Source organism: Acanthaster planci, linkage group LG02 (genome assembly GCF_054643075.1).
Source record: "Acanthaster planci isolate LZ-2023a linkage group LG02, COTS_SCS, whole genome shotgun sequence".
Classification (NCBI taxonomy): Eukaryota; Metazoa; Echinodermata; class Asteroidea; order Valvatida; family Acanthasteridae; genus Acanthaster; species Acanthaster planci.
In genome coordinates this window covers 26,167,423-26,188,755 of record NC_141778.1, presented here as the reverse complement: position 1 = coordinate 26,188,755, position 21,333 = coordinate 26,167,423, and the positions used below count along the sequence as shown (strand labels likewise).

The following is a 21,333-nucleotide window of genomic DNA, read 5'->3' as shown; positions in this document are numbered from 1 at the left end:
AAAATGACGTCGACGTAAAATATTGTGCCCATTGTCCAACTCGTGTGTACACAGAGGGCGCCAAGCAGGCCCGCCCTGATATGGCAAAGGCATGCCAAAACCGTACATCGTTGATAAACTACGAAATAGGCCAACGTTTCCAATTTTATGTTTATTGCATTCTTCTGAAAAGACAACTGGACATAAACTACACTTTAATAGAAAAACAAACAACCTACATTGGCAAAACTACAAAATGTTCCCTGCTATGATTTAAGACGGACAGAGCACACTGTTTCTGACGACGGACAGAGCATGCTGTCCGAAAGTTGCGTACCCTTCGATTCTTTTCAGAACCTTGCACGATTCTACCGCAAACCTCTACAACTAACTTGCTACCCTCAACATGAGAAGCTTCAAAGCTCAAGATAATTCAAAAAAAAAAGTTGTGGAAAATAAACGATTTATAACGAAATGCATAGCCACGGCAATTTGGAAAAATCAAGTTATTAAAAAGAGATCAGAACCTTCGAAAATCTTCAAAGTTTCTGGGAATGTTCAACAGATTAAGATTTCTGAGGAAAAAGATCAAAGGAACTGACACTTCAGGGGAAAAAATCAAGCACCACATTCAAATCACACACGATGTCCAAACTCTAGGCGGTGAAATCAAGAGATCATAAGGCAAAACACACATCATAAACCCTACAAATATATTACAAATATTGAATGATGAAAAAAAATGCTCTCAAAAATATCTTCCACTGAAAAATACATGTACTGTAATTTGTTTTTGACAAACACTTGTTCTAGAAATGTGCCTTTCTTAATCAGTGGTCTTGCACACGGAGAAGTATCCAAAATGTCCACAATTTTACAGCGAGTCTCTGTTGATCACAGAATCTTTTCCATACTTAACATTACTTTTACTCTTTAAAAAATGTGCACGAAGCTGTTTCCATTTACTAAACATGATCAGTACTATTGTAATTACCCTTTCTTTTTACCGCAATTGTGACCTCACAAGCAACGCACTTCCGTAATATAATTCCCACGATGTTTTGCCCAAACACTTGTGTTAAAAATAAATTTAAACGCCAGAAATATTCAAGCAACAAGGATAATATGTATTCTTAAAATGGTTACAATAATTATCGTCTGTGCAAAAATATATAACCACCACCAGCTCAAATAAATTACAACTAGATCTACAAAAAACAGTACTTTAAATTAGTCCAAATCTATTTAAAAGTCCCCCCAAAATTCTAACGTACTTTCAATTTTAAACTTTAACAACTAAAAATCCTCAGTACTATATGCATGTATTTAATTTTATTGCTTCAACCAGTCACAAATCACGTAAGACCCATATTCTCCACCCATATTTTTTAAACAAAAACTCAAGGTTACAAATGCATTAGGCAAATAGATTATATTCTTATAAAAATTGGAAGAAGCTGCATTATACTTTTCTATACTGAAAACCCTACCAGGTTTAATATGGGCAATTCACAAAAGTGCTCCTCCAAAAGTTTGCAATGCATTGGCCAATCAAAATGTGCGAAATTTCAATGGTGCCCATCTTAAATAGTTATGCTGCCTCAGCAAAATGTGCAATGGCTGTTAAAGGTACGGTCCATCAGCAAATCTGATGAAGTTTCAGCTTAGAGAAAAACAATATTCTACGATTTTGATTTCAGATTTTTTAAAAAAAGCTGAGTCATGTTTTAAATTGTACCTGAATTCTAAGAAGTGCCTGTGGGTGTCAACGTGTGTGCATGCTTCCAAGGATAATTTTCCAAAAGTGTCTAGAGAAGCATTGCTGGAAACGCCCTCCTTTCGCTGATTTCTTCAAAATGGCAGCTTGCCAGAAAGAATAATGTTACAGGGAGTTTAGTCCTCTAACCATCTTTAAATCAAGTAGCTTTCCAACATTAATTTGATCAGTTCCTTTCTGGATAACTGCAGTTAATGGGCTGTATCTTTAAAAAGTCTTACTGTATTTAGACTCCGAGTAACTGTTATGAGGAAAAAAATGTTAGACTTCAGCCTCTGTCTTTTCTAATAACAATGAAAAAATGATTTGCATTGATAGATATATTCACAATACGTCACACCTTTAAACTCTCAGCACTACAGTCCTCTGGAAGTTACCTACAAAAACTGCAAGGTGCATAGAATACTGCATGGCAGTTAAATAAAAGATAAAATAAAGTACAAAAGAGAGTGACGCTGGCAACCGTGACAAGAAGTAAAGATGGATGGCTTGACAGGGGTGGGGCCTGTCCATTTCTTGGGGGCAAACTGGACAAAAGAAGAGGTAGTTGCACCAGCCTCTATTACAATAGACCTCTCTCTCGATCCATGTTTCAGTCAAAATACCAAAATAATAATTGTGACGACTAAATTTTACCTGAAAAAAAAAGCTTTCTTAAAAAGTGATGGGACAGATGTATGTGTTTTCAGGAAAAACTTGTAACTAACCAAGTGTGATATATCTATAAACACTGGCCACCCACAGGAATAGTGACCAACATGAGAGAGGTCTTCACATGTATATTTTTCTACTTAGGAAAGCAGGGATTCAAACGTGCAGAAAGCAAGTCACTTCAATTGTAAGAAAGCGGAGCAGCTAATGAGCTACCCATTTAGACATCAGGGGAGCCTGTCCAACTGAAGTGAGCTGCTGTCTTATGACATCCGACAGGCTGGGACTCTAAGGCTGTTTGGCTTTGGGGACAGTAAACCTGTAGGATTTTGTTGCATGAAGCAGGCTTCAACTGAAGCAATTGTACAAATTCTATAAGTTGCTGACAATGGTTGAACTAACTTAAGTCTCACTGGACTGTAAGTAGGAACCTTGCTAAATGCAGCAAAATTCAACATAGCTAGAATGAAAACCATGCTGAATGCAACACAAAAAAGCAACAACATGTAGCAGTGAATTTTGTTGTACTGTGCAGTGCACTGGACAACCACCATCCTTTCGCGCTATACAGTTCCATGTATTCTCTGCCACTTGTGTTGACTGGCGATTCAACTATGCGCAACAAATTCTGGCCACTGTTCCATTACGTTGTGTCTGGCATAATTGGGGATAAAGGGGTACCGGTTGTTCATCTGGATGGGCAATGCCCCACCACCATCAAGCCAGAGGGGCCACTTTCACAAAACTGCTAAGCAGACAAATGTACTTTAAATAGAAACACTCTGCTTTGTGAAATGGCTTACCAGCCACGATATACTGAGTGATAGGCCTTTCCTGAATGACTTGGCTACGGCTTGAAATGACACACGATTCTATGGTGTTGGCTGTAGGCACTTCCCACCGAGTTGCACATAATCTCGAGCTGCAGCCAAGAAATTTTGACATGGCCATACTCCGTATGTACACTGTGCATAGTTTGGATCAATAACTTGGAAGCTCCTGAGCCAAAAATTTGTACCTACGTAAAAAGTAGGTTACCAACCAAATTTCACGCAGCTTTTATTGCTTTAAACTGGCAGTCTACAGATGGCAGTCTAGTATGTGCTAAGCACATATAATGTGCTATAGAGCTATATATTGTGCTCTTATTGGATAGTAAAATCCATGAGATAGGGCCCTGGTTCTCAGTCATTGCTACTAAGCGCATAAAATCACTTGGCACCTCATTACTACCCTGCAGATCCATACAGTGGAAGTGCAGTCAGGTTCCGCAGGATGAGATATTGTTGACTAGTCACTCTTCAACTGAGAAGGGAGGGAGATTGCGATCACTACGTCAGCAAAGTCGTACGTGACAAAGCCATGGTAGAGGATGTTGGTAAGCACCACGATGTACTCAAAGAATGAGAAGACGGTGTAAGCTGTACGGAAGGTGAAAAAAACGTAAGTCCAAGAAATGACTTCTACTTGAAAACTGACTGTCTTCGGGAACAACAAAATCCCAGCTTTGTCTTCAGGTTTCCCTCAAGCTTCTTGAATTCCAACCACAAAATCTAGAAGACTATGGCTCAGTGTGGGGGTATTTTGCCCTGAGAAGTGTCATATCTCAAGCATATCTGAAATGGGGAACTTCTGCATAGGCTGCGGCTGTTCTCTGCACAGTTTGAATGGCAGAAATTATGCCAATGGCACAGTCACAGCCACTAACAGCAGATTGGAATGCAAGTTTAGCCTCATTACCTGCTGCACCACCTTATACATAAATGTAATGCAGGATATAGTCAGGGACTTGAACGAAGACATACATTTATGTATCAAATGACATGAAGTGCAAGTAATGATTGCATTTCAGCTGCTGCTGGTCAACAACTGAATGGCATCATTCCAGAGCATTAGCTTTCACTCTCTGAAAACTTTTCCTTTGTAACATTTCCCAATCCTCCAAAATCCTGTTTCGTGCAGGAAAGTAATGGTGTATTTCTTGTGCTGTAAATCTTGAAGGGGCATCAAGCTCCAAACAAGGTGGCTGAGTCAGCGGTCACATTTTCCACAGGTTCTAGTCTACTAATAGAGGTACTTTTCGGTGTAGTGAATTGAATTTTAACGGACAGGGTCAGAGCACGCACGGGAACTCACCATATGGCTTACAGCGGTATCGATGTACCATGTAACAGGCTGCAGCAATGAGGAAGCAGATGATGTTGACGGCAAAGCAGATGTACTTAGCTCTCAGGGACTTGCGCTCCTGTGGGTAGAAAATAGACACTTCTCGTGAAAAGACGTAAAGAGCAGCAAAGCAGTTGAAGCCACTCATACCTCAGAATCGGGTCATATTTTCGGACATGGCAAGATGTTGAACTAACTGTAGTCTGCTGAAATGCTGTTTGTGTGTTTTCTATGCATCGTGCCCAGGAACATGTGGCCAGTAAGCTGAGAAATGGCCCACTAAGCAGGCGCCGGGTGTAAACTACATGTGGCAGATTTTCCACAGAATGTGCACAAGTGTGTGTACCATTCATGTGTGTGTAGTTTGATTAAGAGAGGTGACAAAGAACACATTACATGCATGCAGATGCTCACAGTCTTGAACTACTCTACCCCAGAGGGCAAGGTACGGTGTATTTTTGTCTTCTATTCCTGTGTTAACACTCTCCAATAAACTTTTATCATAAACAAAATGGGAGTCGTTTTTTGGGGGGGGAAATGACATTACCCCCCCCACCCAAGACCAGAATTGCCAGGAAAGGTTGGGATGACTATAAGCAAAGGCATACAGACCCATGCTGAGGGATGGGGACCGGTTGCTGTCCTGTACACCAGGCACATGAGAATCATGAACACGGTTGCACACACTTGGAAACTGATGAAGAAGTTCTCATGCAGATCTGCAGACACATGCAACGGATGACAGACAGGATAAGACAGCATACTGAAGTGGTCCACGTAAAAAGGTTGCATGTCTGCTAACCATGGAATTCTGCATGTATGACCAACTGTTCAGTGATTTATATAGTGCTTGCTGTGAAATTCTGGGCATACCTGAATGTTTTCACAATATTTTGTAATCAGTCTTAGTTATCTGGTGAGTATAGCCATTGGTCTTCAATGAAAGATTAAAGTCTCGTTTCAGTTCACTTACAAAATTAGGCTATGAAGGCAAGTTATGGCAAGGTAATGGCCGATTCAGCCGTTTCACAGTAGTGTGCCACCAAGAGTTTGCAATGCGTTGGCCAATCACAATGCGTTAAATTTGTCAACCCAATGCGCTATTGGAAAGGGTCCACAAATTCCAATGTGTTGCAAAGTCTTGGTGGCGCACTATTGTGAATCGCCCGTATTCAGTGTTTTTTATTGCCAAAATATTTAAAGCATTTGATTATACACTTTATCTCAACTGAACTGGAAAAACTCAACACAATTGAACCCCAACTTTAATGACAACTTCCTATAAATGGGAAATTCACATTTTAGTTGGCCAGCAAATGTTTGTCTCTAAGTGCCAGTACGGGTGTCGTTGGCCAGGTTACATTTGCATCAAAATATACAGTGTCAGCAATGTTGTCAAGCATTTCCCATGTGCTTTTGTATCGGCCATGTTGTAATAAGGTGGTGTCAAACAAAGGCATTATTCTGTGGCTATGGCTATAAAGTGTGGCATGTCAAAGGAATAGAGCCTGAGGCCATAGCCACACATAAATCTCATGTAAAGATAGTCTGAATTCGCGACGCCCTTACTCAACAGAGGTCAATGAAGCCACTGGGGGCCATCTTGCTGAATACAATGCTAACACAAAGAATGGTACAATGGCTCACAAGCCAAAGATCTCCTTTGTATTTTGGTACAGTAAGATGGCCGCCTGTGTCTTCAGTCAATACAATAGTAGTGCGAGACCAGACTTTTTCATATGATGTCTCTGACCAGGACGGTGAACTGCAAAGGATTGTGGGAGATAAGACCCCGAGTGCAAAGAATTTATTTCGCTTAGTAATTCTCAAGCAGATATCAACTGAATCCCGCGACATACAAGTAAAAAGGGCAAAGAAGGATTTCTGGCCAAGAAAGTTCTGCTTTTTAAGCAGTGACTTGATGAAAACTTTACATGGTTCAGGCAAACTGAAAAGGCACCAACCTGTATTTTCTGTGGAGGAGACACAGGTCAGTGCTATCAGAGACAGGTTCTCGAGCAGCTCTGCCATTGCACAGGCATTGCACAACATGGGGTACCAGGCACGGCTGATGCATTTTAATATCAGCAAACAAGGACATTTCAATATGAAAATCGGTAACAATGTTCCATTAAACCCCACATAAAATGTACAAATGTCTCACAACTGGCAAGGGTTGCAGGGAAATTAGCAGAAAAAGAAATAAACAAAGGAACAAGAGGTAAATCAGGGATGCACAGAATTTTTCCAAGAGTTCAAGTTCCTCGCAGCAGGGTAGACATCTAACTTTGAAAAAATAACACTTGCCGTTTTCAGTTCAAATATTTGTCAGGAAAATTCAAGAAAAGTTTGTCCTAAAAATCAACAAACAAAATTGCCATCCCACCAAAAGTAACATTATTGGGTAGACAGAGCTTTGGGATATGTTACCAGCAAATTAGGAAAAGCAATTTCATTTGAATTAATAAAATTTCCACTTGCTCGTGGCAAAGAAGGATGAAAGCAATGGGAAGCCATGACAGGGGCAAGAGTTCAGGCGAGAATGCTTGGAATCGCTTGGAATGCAGATTGCCGTGCTTTAGGGTGTATGGAAAATGGAAATTAAACACTCAGTTACACCACCGCAAACTGATGCAGCCTTTTGGGGGGAGAAAGGCATGAAGGGCTGACTGATGCTTTGCCATGGAAACAATATGAGGGAAATGAGTGTGATGTTCATTTCCGTGTGCTCATGGTAATACATGCGTCCATTTTTTAAAAACATGATGCCGGACTTAAGAAGAACTTTGTCAACATTTGAATAGGTGGAACAAAGCTCCAAGTCAGAAAACGTAAGAACTTCAATTGAACATTTGCTCTGTCTTGGCTTTGCTCTCCTATCTTATTCAAGCCTTTTCCCCATATTAGTTGCCCTGTTCTTCAATGACATGACAGAATCCGACCAATCACAATGCATTTTGTTTGTTAGTAATAATGTGGATCCTCCTTGTTAATGTACTTTCAAGCTAAGCTCATACCTTGTTTACCGAATCACACTGGTCAACTTGACGCAGATGGAAGTGATGCAATGGGTGTTAGGTGGGGGGGGCCATTCACCATGAGGTCAAGAGGTCATGGGTCATGAAGTGCATCCATCTGCCTCATTGACATGTTTCTGTTTGACACACGCACACACTCCCGCTGGACCGGAAAGTGTTGCAGGGAGAAATCGGTGCACACTGGCACAATTCGTAATTGAAGCAAAATTCAGCGAGACAAAGATTAGTCATGCTATTGCAAAATTATACAGTTGCTGAATACAGACTCTTATGCGTAGCAATTTCTTGGAAGGGCTTTTTTGGCCAGGTTAAGAAAGTTAATCGTCCCCACCATGCCCTATTTTGAAGCTGCATGCTTATTTCACATGTTGTACTCTACCAGAAAAAGTTGGCATTTTGGTTAACAATCTTTTAGTTCCTAACCAGGCTGCAAATCATGGATACTTAACCTTTGACTGACAACAAGCAGACCAACACAAAAAAGCCTCCTAACTGGTTTTGGAAAAAAAAGACAAAAAAAAAAAGACTATCAACTATGTGAAGTTTTTGTTTCAATTTTATTTTTGTTTTGTTTTTTAACTTGGTCTTATATATTAGGAGAAAGAATGAGCAAAAGGTTGAATGAAGCCCATCCTACCGGAAAAAAAGCAACATCACGGCTCCTATACATAAAAAAATATACTGCATGAACTGTGTAGGAAAATCTGGAATGCCCAAAACAATCTTTGCATAAGTTTTGGGAGATTAATGCTTGAGAACACTGCATAAAGTCAAACGGGCACAGCAATAGTACTGTTTTTAATTGCTATAGTCTGCAAAAGCAGTACAGCTAGCTGGATAACCACACATCACATGTTAATTTGGTGCATTTCTGAACACACGTGCCAGGTTTTGCAGCGACGGGAAGCATTTCTAAGTCCTTTACACACTTGTCCATCAGTTCTGAATTTTGAGTAACTTCCTTGACGACATGATCTCGCAAGCATTACCATGCAGGTATATACACACATGTATGGCTCCTTGATAACGCAGACTATGCATATGCCATGCATCAGGGAAGCATGAAACGTAACTAGCAGCAACAGCAGACAGGCCAATTTGTGGAGCAAACTCTAACACCACGGGCCTGTTTGTTTCACGTGGATCTGGGTCACGATCACTGATCACAAAGTTTATCCACGCCATCCACTAGGCGGGCTCTGGTGTCAGAGAACCAACGTAGGATCACTGATCACAATCTGGATCCTTGTGCAACAAACTGTCCCACAGCATAAATGTACATGTAATCACGTAAAATTGCTGTGAAACTGGACAAAGATTGCTGGGTGAAGCTTTGGTCCTGAGATCAAGGTTGATAAAAAGGTCTGTCAGCAGCGTCTGTGCATATTAAAGATCCCATGCAGTAAAATGTTCTAAAATGAAATCCTTGCCAGGCACTGTGGTGTCTCATGAATCTTCATTGTCTGTCCTTGAATTTGCATTGGTCCTTGCAATTTGAAAAGAGTGTTTGAAAGATTTTATGCAAATAGTAATGCATATTCATGAGTGACACAAAGCTGCTACGATTGCCTCTTTTGGTCATCAAGCTTCAATGCATTTCTTTGGTCATTTCATGCATGACAGCCATTCAAGTAGCAATATTTATGAACAAATGTCCCAAGGTAGAAACTAAATAATGAAAACAGAACACTTTAAACAAAATTCAAGTCCAGAAAAGAAATGCAGAGTGAGCAATTTCAAGCAGTTCAGAAGAATATTTGCACATGAAATACATGTATCTTTGCTTCAGAAAGGCACCCACCAAACCGTGATTTCCAAAGACCAAAGTCTCATGCACACTAGGGTAAACGTTCCCATTGTTACGAGGACATTTTTTTTCGTTCGCAAAGTCAGAACCAAATGGTGAGACCAACTTTGTCCCCGTGATGTTCTTGGTCCCCATATCTACAGTATGTATACTGCAACATGCGTGTAGTCCCCTGTGCACGCAGCGCCGTCAAACCAACCCACCTGGTCCGAACTCCTGCGTACTGCATGTGGTGGTACTTGACGGCAAGGAGCCGCTGGACCGTGGTCAGCATGACAGACAGCCGCCAGAAATAGCAGGAGGGGGGCAGGGCTATGGCCGCGCTGATTGACGGCAGGAAATTTGGTACCTGGACACGCATGGAATAAACCACACCCATGCACATGTAATTGGCAACATACCAGACAGTTTGCTGGTTTACATTACTTGACCGCTGTTTTATATAAAATGGCAAGTAACAGGTTGTGTAGGATCTGTGACTATGTGTTGGTCCTACTCAATGGACAACTCCAGTGACCATGGTAGCACTATCACTGATCATTTCCAGTGGCCCCCACCAATGGTGGACAGCACTGAAATACCTTCTGCACCAAGCCACTGTTCCGTGACAGTCACTGGCAGTACATGAGAGTAGACGCAATGACAAACAAATATCCAGCAGCACTTGAATGACATGACATGGGTAGCACCCCAGAAATGAATCGTGGGTTTGCATGTACTTTACAGAGATGCTGAGCTAAGCGCAGAGATATTCTAAGCGCAAAACAAATTTTCTCCACTATTTTGCTAAGCCAATATTTCCTGCACTTTTTCTGTTCCTTTGGTTTTTCAGTTAAAATGTCAGGTGACGTAAAAATAAAGCCTGTACGTACAGTCCCAAATTACCCGAGGATGCAAGGCATTTATTGCTGTATTGCTAACGCTAGCCACCGATCCACAAACATTCCTTAACCCATCTCAGCTCCTTCAAGTAACAATATACATACATATACACATCTTGCTGCTGTCATTTCAGGCTTAAATGACTAGTCAAGCACTAAAATCATCTCTGATCTCACAAATACCCACTGGGAGTAAAGTGACTTGCCCAAGGTCACAGCATGTAACCAGCACCTGGGTTTGAATCATCCTACCCTCTGCTCGTGAGAGTCATAATTCCTAAGCCACACACGTCCAGCGCGCTGCGTGAGTTTGACTCCTGGGTGATTTTTTTTTTTAAACAGGGCATTTTACAATGCAATATTTGAAGTTGAGTGGCTAAAGCCGGCAATTCCATCACAAATGCTCCCACAAGTCGATTCACAAGACTAGCCACAAGCAACAAGGTGAACAGTGACGGAGAAATTCAAACTTTATCCACAGTTCATTTGAATTAGATAATTGAAGACTGAATGATTTCAGATGGATGGAAACAGGCAACTCCTTAGCAGTTAGTGCTCCAGTAATGAACAGGCTTACCACTGGCGGCAGGAGGGGGGGGCAGTGCCCCCTATACTTTTCAACTAGAGGGAGGGCATGACTTTCCTACTGTTTTGGGTCCTCTAATGGGGTGGGGCTAAATGGATTGGCCTATAAATGGCTGATGGCTGACAGAACTGAATGAGAACTGAATCTGCTTGCCCTGATGAAGGTACCCAGTTACCGAAAGAAAGGCAATAAGATGAATAGAGCACACTGACTCATATGTTTTCTATTATCTCCTTTCCAAAAGACATGTACATGTACTTACTCGGCAATGAGTGGCAATACTCGATCGAAAGTTGAAGAGTAACGCAAGGCCAATACACAGCAAGAAACCAACCGCCATGGTGCTTGTGGTGAATATGGTTGCAGCCGACACTTTGACGTACATCGCCTTGGACGGTGAGGACGCCAGTGGATTTTTGTTGACGTCGTTCGTCGTCTTCATTTTTTTGTGAGCGTTACAATGCAGAGGTACCCTTTTTTGAAATACAACAGCTGGATTGTGAATGAAAAGGGAACCAGGAGAAAAAACACATAGATATCTCAGAATTGGAAGTAATGTATCATTCTTTGCTGTTTAATTTTTCAAGAAACAAGTATCAGGGGACAGAGAAGCCAATGATGTCACAGTTCGTGTCATGCCTTTCGGCTGAAATAGACTAACCAGTGCTCCTTACTCCAATGAATAAGCAGAGTTGAAGTTTGTTCCCCTTATAAAAATCAGACATGAAGAAAAAAAATAAATTATTTTTGCTTTACATGATGTTGAGATGTAAAGTCAATGTCATGGATTCTCTTTATTTGGAATGCAATGACCGATCCAGTCCAAAATTTGAAAAAGCGGAGCACATGTAACTACTAACTACTCAGTAGAGCTATAAATTACCAATCCATTTAGGCCCACCCATTACTAATTACAATCACATTCAAATCTCCATACATAGGCTAGCCTAGTCTGGGTAACAGAATTGTGAAGTTGCATGGGGGCACATTTCTCGGGGGGGGGGGGACAAATTTGTTACTGTTGGTATGGTAGGGCATACAGAAGGACAATTTACCCGAAGGGGGTGTTGAATACTTACGCGTAGGTTAATGTGTTCCACCCGGACACAGGTTTTACCGGGGTGCAAGCGATCCGGTACTTTGGTCTGATGAATAAATAAACAAGATACACGTACATGTGAGTAAAATATCCTTTAAGAGGACTTTACATTGCTAACCCCATATGCTACACTTACGTCTGTGATTTTACAAAATCAACTGTATTTTTGAGGGGAAAAAACAACTAACCTTAGCAGCAGCAGCATTCCACGTACGTACAGACAATCTATTTAACGGTCCTCTTGTCTACCGCCCTCTACTGCTAACTGATGCTCCAAATTCGTGTTTGGCCGGCCGGGCCCTCATTTGGGCCTGATTCGCAATCTGTCTGAGTAGCAATCATGGCGACCTCCGAGGCGAGCAACGTGACACTGACAGGTGGTACAAGCGAAGGGGTAGAATCCGACGAGGCTAGCGACTTGTCTGACACAAGTTACAGTGATGAAGAGTCAGCTAGTGAAGAGGAACAAGAAAAAGCAGAATCTGATGAAACAACAGTAAGAACATAAGCCTGGCTTATTGCTGATCACAGTGATACCGCATGAGTGATTTTGCGCAATGGGAGAAAGGCATTATGGCACGTATGGGAAAGAAAAATGAGCAAACATTGCCCTCTTTTCCTTCCCACAATGCCTTTCTACCATTGTACCATGCAAAACCACTCATGCGGTTTCAGCAATAAGGCTTATGAAGAAAGTACTGGTATCCAAGTTGCTTAGGCCTAGTCCAAAGGCTAAGTTCTTTTCCTACCTCCATGATTTTGGACCATCATAAGCCTTTTTCACATTTCATGTGCGCATGCTCATTGCTCATGCTACATGCTCATAAGCGCACATGCTCACAAGATTTAACAGAGAGGAACATATTCATGACAACAACATTGCGTTATGTTTGGCGAATAGATGCTCGTGATTGTTATTGTTGTAGACAATTTGTTCCCCTCTAGCTTTGTTTACTTACTAATGTGGAGGCGGTAAAGTCAACATGGTGACGGAACAGGAACTTGGCTTGGGGGAGGCAGATTCTGCCCTCAAGAACCTAGCTGTACCCTGTTTGATGTTTTTGAAACTTGGTGTACATGTAAACACGCTCCTTATCATTACAAACGTGAAGTTTGAACTCAATATTCTTTTGTTGTGGGGGTCATTTGAAGTTCAAGGTTACATGCGTGCCGGCCCGCTTGCATTGTAATGATTGTTGAGCGCCAAAGTATACAATTTTAATATTGACATACATGTATTTACAGTAACCTTAACACAACTTTGAAGTTCTATAGTTATGGTAACGTATCTGTGCAAGCGCTATGACTTACTCATTGACTGATGATCGATTGAGCCGACACGTACACAAAACTGGTTCACAGGCTGCTGTAATGCATTGACTGCAACAGCTATTTATGGCAGTTTAACTACACAAGCGTGAGGACATTCTTGTTTTATACAAATTTGATACACTTTTGGACATCATATTATACCAAATAAAAAAACTGTTTTATTTTGCTGATGTGCAGGTCTACGACGACCGCGTGCTGACCACTGGAGACTTTTGGGGGGGCCTAATAGTACTATAATGTTGTCCATATATGGAACTCTTTCCTTAAAAACTCTTACAGGCACACCTCCTGAAAAAAAAGCTTTGCAGCGATACCGGAAAAAATGTTTAGGAGGGCTCTTTTAGGGTTAAGTACTTACAGGCCACTTGTTCTGGAAAACAAAATATGCCAAAGGCACTCCTGGAAACCAAAAGGCACCTCTGTCATGTCTGTGTGCCACATTTGAAACATTCGAAAACCCTAATCACTATTTCATCGACAGCCTACAATTTTCTTACTTCTCAAGATTTTTCTTTTTTTGGCATCAGGCACCGAAACCCAAGACCATTGTATGCGATGACATGGTGACAAGACTGAGCTGTCACCCCAATGACAACATACTGGCTGCAGCTATGATGGATGGCACCGTCAAACTGTAAGGGCCCTGACATGACACTGCGTATAATGCAGGCCAAGATCGGTCAACCCACACGGTTAACTAACTTGATCCTCGGTGTCTTGAAAAATTAACACATTTCCGTTCTCAGCTCTGGAAAATGTCTTTGGCTCAAAACTACATATACTTAAACTGTGGAGCAAAATATTCATGAAAACTTCGATTACTGTTTGCACAGAGCTGCACAAAGTTACAGTGTTGTATTCTAGACTAGACTTCTTAAGACCATCACAAGATCCCACAAGACCAATGCAAGACTTCCAGTCTGAAGTCAAGTCACAAGCAAGTCAAATGAATAGCAACAACGGCATTCCTTTGTCAGCATTCACCCTGCTGTTTGGGACTGGTCTTGATCATTTGATGTGGTGGTCGCAATTCTATCACATGAAAGTCAGTGCCACATTCTCGTTGTTTGATGACAAGAGTCAATTTACTGTACATGTACGGTATATGCATGCCATTGTTATACTCCGGGCACCCAAACAAAGACCCAGTTGGTTTGCACTTGTTGGGTTTCTGTGTACTCAGTACCATCCGTGAGGCGGTGTTGTTTCTGAGACGGCAAGTAAGCTGAAATCTCAGCCGAGGGAGCTGGAGTCAGGTCTGCAGTGCAGTATTTGGCCGAATTGATTAACAAGGACAAGTCGTCAGTTGTACACATGGCATTAGTGTGCAAGGACTCGGACTCAAGTCTGAGTGAAAATTCTTGGGAAATTTTATTCAGTAAACTTTTCTGTACAAACACTTAGCTTCAGTCTTATAACCAAGAGCGTGGTTGTGCGAACACACTGTCTTGCTTTCAAGAAAAAAAAATGACTCAACCGCAATACTGACGTGAGACAACAGCTGTGCACAGTGTTTCCACCTCTGTGGAAAGTCCTTAATTGATAACAGAATTCCCTTTCTCATTGAGGCATATAGTTCCGTTGTTTAAAGAAAATGGATTAGATACAGAACGGTAGTGAGATATTTGTTATATTTTTACTGCATTGGAATCAAATTTATTTGGATAATATATCTAGGTTGTAATTTTTTGTGGGTAGTTTTTCCTACTCCTGTGAGACATCCAATGAAGAGATCTTGTCTCTCTCCGCACATCAGAAGGCCTGCCGTGGAGTAGCATTCTCTGAAGATGGCAAAAGTAAGTGAACCTTACAAAGTGATTAAAAAAACTACAATCTTCAGAGTTTAAACAGTGAAGACGGATTTGTGCATATTTTATTATCCACTAATTGAGGAACTCTCTTTATGAATTTCGATCAAAATTTCAAACTGGTAAGCTTAGAGTGTTGTTACCTTGCGTAAAAGTTTTTTGAATATTGTAGGGTTTTAAGAGGATGAGTGAAGTCTGATCATTTTCTCAGTCATTTGCTGCACTCAATGTTCCTAATCTTGGAAAGGCCCACTGATTGGCCACAATCTCTAAGTCAAAGGCATGGACGTCATGCATAATTCATCACCAACTCTTCACTTCCATCACAGATGTTTACTGTGCCGTTCTCTAGAATCTGTAAATAAGGGGTCCCTAGGTCAGAGGTCGAAATCAAACCTGTTATGTCGTTTGGAAAGAGAACCTGCATATTGACCAATGTTCTCTTTTGTCAAACTAGCCTTGTTCACAATATCGAGAGACAAGTCGCTCAGGGTGTTTGACGTCAGCACGGGTCACACCTCTCAGCAGTTCATCAAGGCTCATAGCAGCCCGCTCTACTGCCTGCTGGTGGCAGACGAGAATCTTGTCGCCACGGCAGACGACGATGGGCAGTTCAAAGTAAGACGCTGGCATCTTGTATTTGTAGTTGTCATTTCAAATTATAGCGAAGCATTTTCTGGGAATGAAATCAAGGATTCCTGAACATGCCCTGGGCACTGTAGTTCGTAAGCCCGAAGAAACCTGTAGAGAGGAGACAATGAGAAGCAGTTACAGTTTTAGAGGTGGGATTTCGTGAGGTTCAGTATGCTTTATAGCGCAGGAGCCTAGGGAGTTAGGGTTAATGTGGTCCAGGCAAAGTGTTGATTTCATTTCCACAATAGAAATGCACATTTCAACCTGACCTTGTAGTTTAACTCAAACTTTGCTGTGAATGGGAGACAAAGTCAACATAAACACATGTTCTGAAAAAGGTCTAAGTTGCATTTTGCAAGATCATGAATGGACAGTTCTTCATATTGACCTTAAGACAAGATCTCGAGAACTTCCAGTCACAAAGTGGTTGACTTCTTGTCTTTCACAGCTTTAGAGCACTGCCTTTAAATCTCCACCTTACCAACAGGTCTGGGATCTTAGAAAGAAACATGCCATCATGGAAGTGAAAGAGAACGAAGATTACATCAGTGATATGGCCATTGATAAGGCCAAACGCATCATTGTGGCCAGCAGGTAAGAATTATTTTTGAAAAAATATCGAAGATTTTGTTGCATGATTGCATTGCATTTTGTCTGCTCTTACGGAGACACCAAAACAAACAATTAACCACTTGACGCAAGTTGACGTGAAAACACACATTTTTCCTCATTTGTTCCACGGAGGACCCGTACACCAGTGTTGTAGTCAAGACCACTTAAGACCTTCACAAGACCACACAAAACCAGCATAAAACCTCCAGTCTGAATTCAAGTCACAAGCTATTCAAATGAACTGCAACAAAAGCATTGTTCACCCTGTGACTTGTGTCTGGTCTTGTGTCTGGTCTTGTGCCTGGTCTTGTGCCTGGTCTTGAGTCTGGTCTTGTGCCTGGTCTTGTGTCTGGTCTTGTGCCTGGTCTTGTGCCTGGTCTTGTGTCTGGTCTTGTGCCTGGTCTTGTGTCAGGTCTTGTGCCTGGTCTTGTGTCTAGTCTTGTGCCTGGTCTTGTGTCTGGTCTTGTGTCTGGTCTTGTGTCTGGTCTTGTGTCTGGTCTTGTGCCTGGTCTTGTGTCTGGTCTTGTGTCTGGTCTTGTGTCTGGTCTTGTGCCTGGTCTAGTGTCTGGTCTTGTGCCTGGTCTTGTGTCTGGTCTTGTGATGCTCTCCACCACAACACTGCCGTACACTCATTTAAGAATTCTTTTTTTCATTTCTGCGGTTGATGTATTGACGTGTCATGTCATGCTTGGTGGGCTCAAAGCGCAATTGCAAGGTTGCAGAATTGGCGGGTAAAAAACCTGCCCCCAGCAGGTTTTTTTAGGGGTAAAGAAAGTCCGACATAAACTGGTTAACTAAACAGAGGAAGTTTACCAATTTGTTTGGTTTGCAAGAGATGATTTCTCCTCGAAGAACTGCATAGTAAAATGTAATTTGACTGACCGGATTATGTATGAAAATCAGTGACAGTTAATTAATCCAAACGATTATTTGGGACCAACTTGCTGAGATTGGTCATATAGCTGCAGTGATACGTACTGAAAGGGTTAAGAAATATCATGAGACCTTTGTGTGCTAATCAAATGACACCAGTGTTGAGGTGGTAGACCACTCTCGTTTTGCCTACAACTTGTATGGGCAGCCAAAGTTTGCAGAAATATCCCCTTTGGTTGGTTTTCGATTTTTACCTCCAATTTATTCAAACTGGACAATTGTACCATTGATTTGTAAATAGGGTTGTATTTCCAATTAACGTTTAGTAGTACATGTATCATTGGCTTGAGGTCAGGTAGCTGTGTGGAATTTTTAACACTTCGTGAATCATTCTTTAATTTTGCACCGACAGCCAGCCAGCCATACTTTTGGCAGCCACTTATAGGAAAAACACGACTGTGACGTCATAGAGCACACCCCATTATAGACACCTGATTGGTTGTAATAAATTAACAATACAGCGTACAACCCGTGTATGATCCTGACATCACGTTAGTACTGGCCTGTAATTATGCTTATTCGATTAGTTTGTGTTCTTTCCTGAGGGCTGAGGTTTTTTTTTTTTTTGGCTCCGCTTTGATTTCTTTTGCTCTTTTTCTTCTTTTTTTCAGTGGCGATGGTACAATGTCAACCTTCAACATCCGACGAAGGAAGTTTGTGATGCAGTCAGAGAACGTCCAGAATGAAATGATGACCGTCGCAATAGTCAAGGTATGTGCTGCCTTCAAAATTGCGTCTTGGATGAGGTGGAAAAAATCTGGCTTAGCTACAGGTTTCACGTTTTCTCTCGAAAACCTAACTTTGTGTTTTGTTGAGTCTTAAATATGTGTTCAACATGTTGTGTCAAACATGTATTGTGTTAAACATTCGTCGTCATCAAAACTATAACCCACAAGGTCTGTGTTAAAATTTTCCCTTTTCTCGTTTCTTCATGTTTCTTCTTTCTTTTCTTTTTTGAAACAATTTCAATGTAATTTTTTATGGTTAGAGAGTTTGTTCCAAATATTGTGCCTAGATATGAACGTTCTTCTTTTCCACATTGGAAGAGTCACTGTCAAAAAGAGAAGTTCTTTGGCACCATTCCTTCTCATAATTGTTAAATCTTTCCCTTTCAGGATGGCAAGAAAATCGTCTGCGGTGCGAGCGACGGCGCCCTCAACATCTACAACTGGAACGAGTTTGGCGATCTGAGCGATCGCTTCCCGGGACACCCCCAGTCAGTGGACACCTGCGTCGCACTGACCGACAACATGGTCTGCACTGGAAGCATGGATGGAATGATAAGGTAGAAGAAAAATGAGCCGGGGCTCTAGACCGCACGTTTGGTATAGGCTCCGTTTCCCCTTTTACCAGCAGAAAAGACTGCAATCATCAAAGCTTTCATTGCAGTAGCTTAGTGTATTTCATGTGCAGTAAGTTATAACTATGTATTGTTTTGACTTATTGGCACTGTATAACAAAACCTGCTATCTGTTGTTACATGGGATATGCATCTCTTAGGTATTAAAAAGGGCATATCCCACATCACAGCGGTCAACAACTGTTAAATGTCCTAATACACCTTATATGTAACATCCCTCCTGGTTTCTGGAGCTGGCACAGTTGATGTCAAAAACACTTCAGGCCTCACAGATGGAAGTCAAGTTTGTTCACTACATGTTTAACTACTTGCTGCCGGGTGTAATTTGAAGTTGCCTAACATAGTACCGGGTGATCTTCAAGATTCTAAATTTTCAAAATTCTTCCAAAAATCATAGCTTCATTAACTGGACGTTTACACCCACACAAACGACTGTCTGGTTTCTACTCTAATCTGACAGACAACATCTATTGACGCTGGAGTATTTCAGCCAGGCGTGCCGCCTTGTAATGAGAGCCCAGAGGGTGCGGTGTTATGTAATTTTGAGTTGTGCCCGAAACTGGCACAGTGCGTCTTTTCAATAGGGGCCAGATTAGTGTGCAGCGGTATTGTATCGCTCATCACTGGAGTGCTGGAGCGCTTTTGTCCCGAGTGGTAATCTGCTCATGCTGAATGCCACAAACAGTGGTGGACGGATTTCCTCCCCTAATGACAACTGAAAAAATGTTGGCAATTCCCAGCAGCTAGGTCTTTTGTTCCAAGTACGGTCTTTTGTTACAAGGCCAGCTCTTTTGTCCGATTTCGGGCTCCCCAACTGTGCGTATAAAGAACACGTACCCAAAATTCGGGCTCCTTGGCAGCATATGGTTAAGAGACTCAAAATTGTTCAGAGGAAAAAAAAAGTAACTCGTGTACTTCAAATTGAAAGCTACTCTTGTCTTTGCTCTGCCAGGGCTGTCAACATCCTACCCAACCGGTTCCTGGGTGTCATCGGTGACCACGATGACTTCCCCATCGAGTCCCTGGCCCTCTCGCCGGACAAGCAGATCCTGGCCAGCTGCTCCCACGACCAGAAGATCAAGTTCTGGAACGTGGCGCACCTCCTGGCGAAGGAGGTCGACCCCCACGCCAAAGCCGAGCGCAAGAATAAATTCAGGCACTTTGACGCCCAAGGGAAACACGAGAACTTTTTTGCAGGATTAACGTAGCACAAACCACATTTAGTTTGTAATTCGGATATAAAATTGTTTCGTTATTTTTTTTTTTGCATTATACAATATATATAAATGTACAGTGTACATAATTACATTTGACCCAACAATTTGAAGGTATGCTGACCGTTTTTAACCTTCTCACAGAGCAACTTTCATCAGATCCTGGCCATGAAGTGGCAGATTTTCCCCACAGTTTGTTCTGCTTTGATAAGGCTTTTTCCAAGGACAATCAACCTGCAGAAGACGTTAGGGAATCTTGACTGAAAGGGGCAGGTCCTCATGGGAGGAGCTACAACTTGGTAATGCACCTGATTGTTTTCTTTTATCTTTATCTTGGAGGACCCCAAGCTTGATCAACCAGTTGAAAAGTTTTGAACGGTCCACATTGCATACACTTTGATATAATATTGCATGTGTTTTTAAATTAAAAGATCTCTGCAACTGTCATCAGTAATTGGAGATGCGATATTTTGCAGTTGTTTCAAGTTCCTAGTAATATAAAGTCTTTTCAGCAAAAAGCCCACTCCTAAGCTTTCCTGTCCAAGCCCCCAGTTCCATTATTTTAACCACAAGAAGTGCCTCTAGGTGACATTACTCACAATGCGATGTGTGCTTGTAATATCATATGTGACCTCTTGCTGGACTCTGAGGAAGAAGTAATCTCATTTTCCTTTTTTTTTCATCGCTTAATAAGGCATCAGTTGTCTTGCAATGTGATCTGTGGGTAAAGCCTCATTTAATCGGCCTTTTTTTATCAGGGAAAGGGTTGATCATCATATTTACCCTTCAAGAATTATATTCAGTATATGACATAGATTGTGAATTGGAATAAACTATGACATTGGAATAAATGAACGGTTGCCAATGATGCGTTGTTTTTATTCATATTTTGTTTTTGTTTGGTCTATTGTTTCTGTTCTTATTGTGTTTGATTTTTGTCATACATGTAGTTCCTGCCAGTATGGCTTGTTCTGTCTGATTTCACAAGAATATGCCAAGAATGACCTTAAAAGTCAAAAAGCAGTCAGTTTCCCCTGGAAAGTTTTGGTGCATAATTTGTAACTTGATTTGCAGTTACACGATTCGTAAATTATAATTACATGTGTATGTGTCAATTATAGTATTAAGTATTTCCCCTAGAAAAACGAATGAAAAACATCAAGACAGAGATATGAGAAAACAATTGTTAATTGCTATTATGATGGGGAATTAGACATACAATGCCTGCATAAATCCCTGAGAGACGCATAGCGCCCTCTGCTAATCATCCAGTACATACACTGGGAGGGCACGTGTAGGCCGGACAATGTCATGTCCAATGTTCAGTGTGACCATAATACGTTATCCTGCTGCCATGTGATCATTCTGGGCCAGTGAAAAAAACTTCTGAAAAGAGAGAGATAATCACACAATCAATGCAGACATTGTCCCTTATTCAAAAACAGGTGTGAATGCAA

At 41.4% G+C, this 21,333-nt stretch overlaps 2 protein-coding genes across 4 annotated transcripts; one reads left to right on the top strand and one right to left on the bottom strand.

The window, feature by feature from the left end:
* Positions 1-136: 136 nt before the first annotated feature.
* Positions 137-12,241, bottom strand: LOC110975907 (acyltransferase PGAP2-like). Of its 3 annotated transcripts, XM_022228781.2 has the most exons (9): positions 12,173-12,221; positions 11,965-12,030; positions 11,547-11,592; positions 11,148-11,377; positions 9,622-9,767; positions 6,538-6,641; positions 5,186-5,292; positions 4,544-4,652; positions 137-3,828 (listed from the first exon to the last, which is right to left on the bottom strand). In XM_022228781.2, exons 4-9 carry the CDS (start codon positions 11,325-11,327, stop codon positions 3,698-3,700), a joined length of 777 nt encoding a protein of 258 aa, XP_022084473.1. In that variant the 5' UTR covers positions 11,328-11,377; positions 11,547-11,592; positions 11,965-12,030; positions 12,173-12,221; the 3' UTR covers positions 137-3,697. The 3 variants fall into 3 exon arrangements, with proteins under 3 accessions (XP_022084473.1, XP_022084471.2, XP_022084472.1); XM_022228779.2 differs by lacking the exon at positions 11,547-11,592 and having other exon boundaries at positions 11,148-11,358; positions 12,173-12,241; XM_022228780.2 differs by lacking the exon at positions 11,547-11,592 and having other exon boundaries at positions 12,173-12,223.
* A 38-nt stretch (positions 12,242-12,279) lies between these two features.
* On the top strand, positions 12,280-20,731 carry wdr55 (WD repeat domain 55). Its single transcript, XM_022228777.2, has 8 exons — positions 12,280-12,480; positions 13,844-13,950; positions 15,015-15,112; positions 15,582-15,742; positions 16,245-16,351; positions 17,914-18,013; positions 18,418-18,587; positions 19,615-20,731. Exons 1-8 carry the CDS (start codon positions 12,325-12,327, stop codon positions 19,868-19,870), a joined length of 1,155 nt encoding a protein of 384 aa, XP_022084469.2. The 5' UTR covers positions 12,280-12,324; the 3' UTR covers positions 19,871-20,731.
* Positions 20,732-21,333: the final 602 nt, after the last annotated feature.